The sequence below is a fragment of the Plectropomus leopardus genome, unplaced genomic scaffold (assembly GCF_008729295.1).
Source record: "Plectropomus leopardus isolate mb unplaced genomic scaffold, YSFRI_Pleo_2.0 unplaced_scaffold90061, whole genome shotgun sequence".
Taxonomy (NCBI): Eukaryota; Metazoa; Chordata; class Actinopteri; order Perciformes; family Serranidae; genus Plectropomus; species Plectropomus leopardus.
In genome coordinates this window covers 1-567 of record NW_024699297.1, presented here as the reverse complement: position 1 = coordinate 567, position 567 = coordinate 1, and the positions used below count along the sequence as shown (strand labels likewise).

The following is a 567-nucleotide window of genomic DNA, read 5'->3' as shown; positions in this document are numbered from 1 at the left end:
TCTCTCCGTCAGATTCCTGTCAGCTCACAGTCGACACAAACACAGTAAACAGAAAACTCAAACTGTCCAAAAACAACAGAGAGGTGACGTATATGAGAGAGGATCAGTCATATCCTGATCATCCAGACAGATTTGACATCTGGCCTCAGCTGCTGTGTAGAACTGGTCTGACTGGTCGCTGTTACTGGGAGGTCGAGTGGAGAGGAGGAGTTAATATATCAGTGAGTTACAGACGAATCAGCAGGAGAGGAGACAGTACAGACTGTTGGTTTGGAGGAAATGATCAGTCCTGGACTCTGAGCTGCTCTGATGATGATGGTTACTCTGTCTATCACAATAAGAGACGAACACCCATCATCACCTCCTCCTCCTCCTCCTCCTCCTTCTCCTTCTCCTCTGTCTCTGGTAGAGTAGCAGTGTATGTGGACTGTCCTGCTGGCTCTCTGTCCTTCTTCAGAGTCTCCTCTGACTCTCTGATCCACCTCCACACCTTCAGTACCACATTCACTGAACCTCTTTGTCCTGGCTTTGGGTTCTGGTTCTGTCCTGGTTCCTCAGTGTCTCTGT

At 48.7% G+C, this 567-nt stretch overlaps 1 protein-coding gene across 1 annotated transcript; it reads left to right on the top strand.

The window, feature by feature from the left end:
- Positions 1 to 8: 8 nt before the first annotated feature.
- LOC121940563 (neoverrucotoxin subunit alpha-like) lies at positions 9 to 561 on the top strand (the record flags this gene model as incomplete). The annotated part of the gene is made up of 1 exon (XM_042483306.1): positions 9 to 561. A coding segment is annotated over one exon (553 nt), but the record flags the coding sequence as incomplete, so codon positions are not given.
- Positions 562 to 567: the final 6 nt, after the last annotated feature.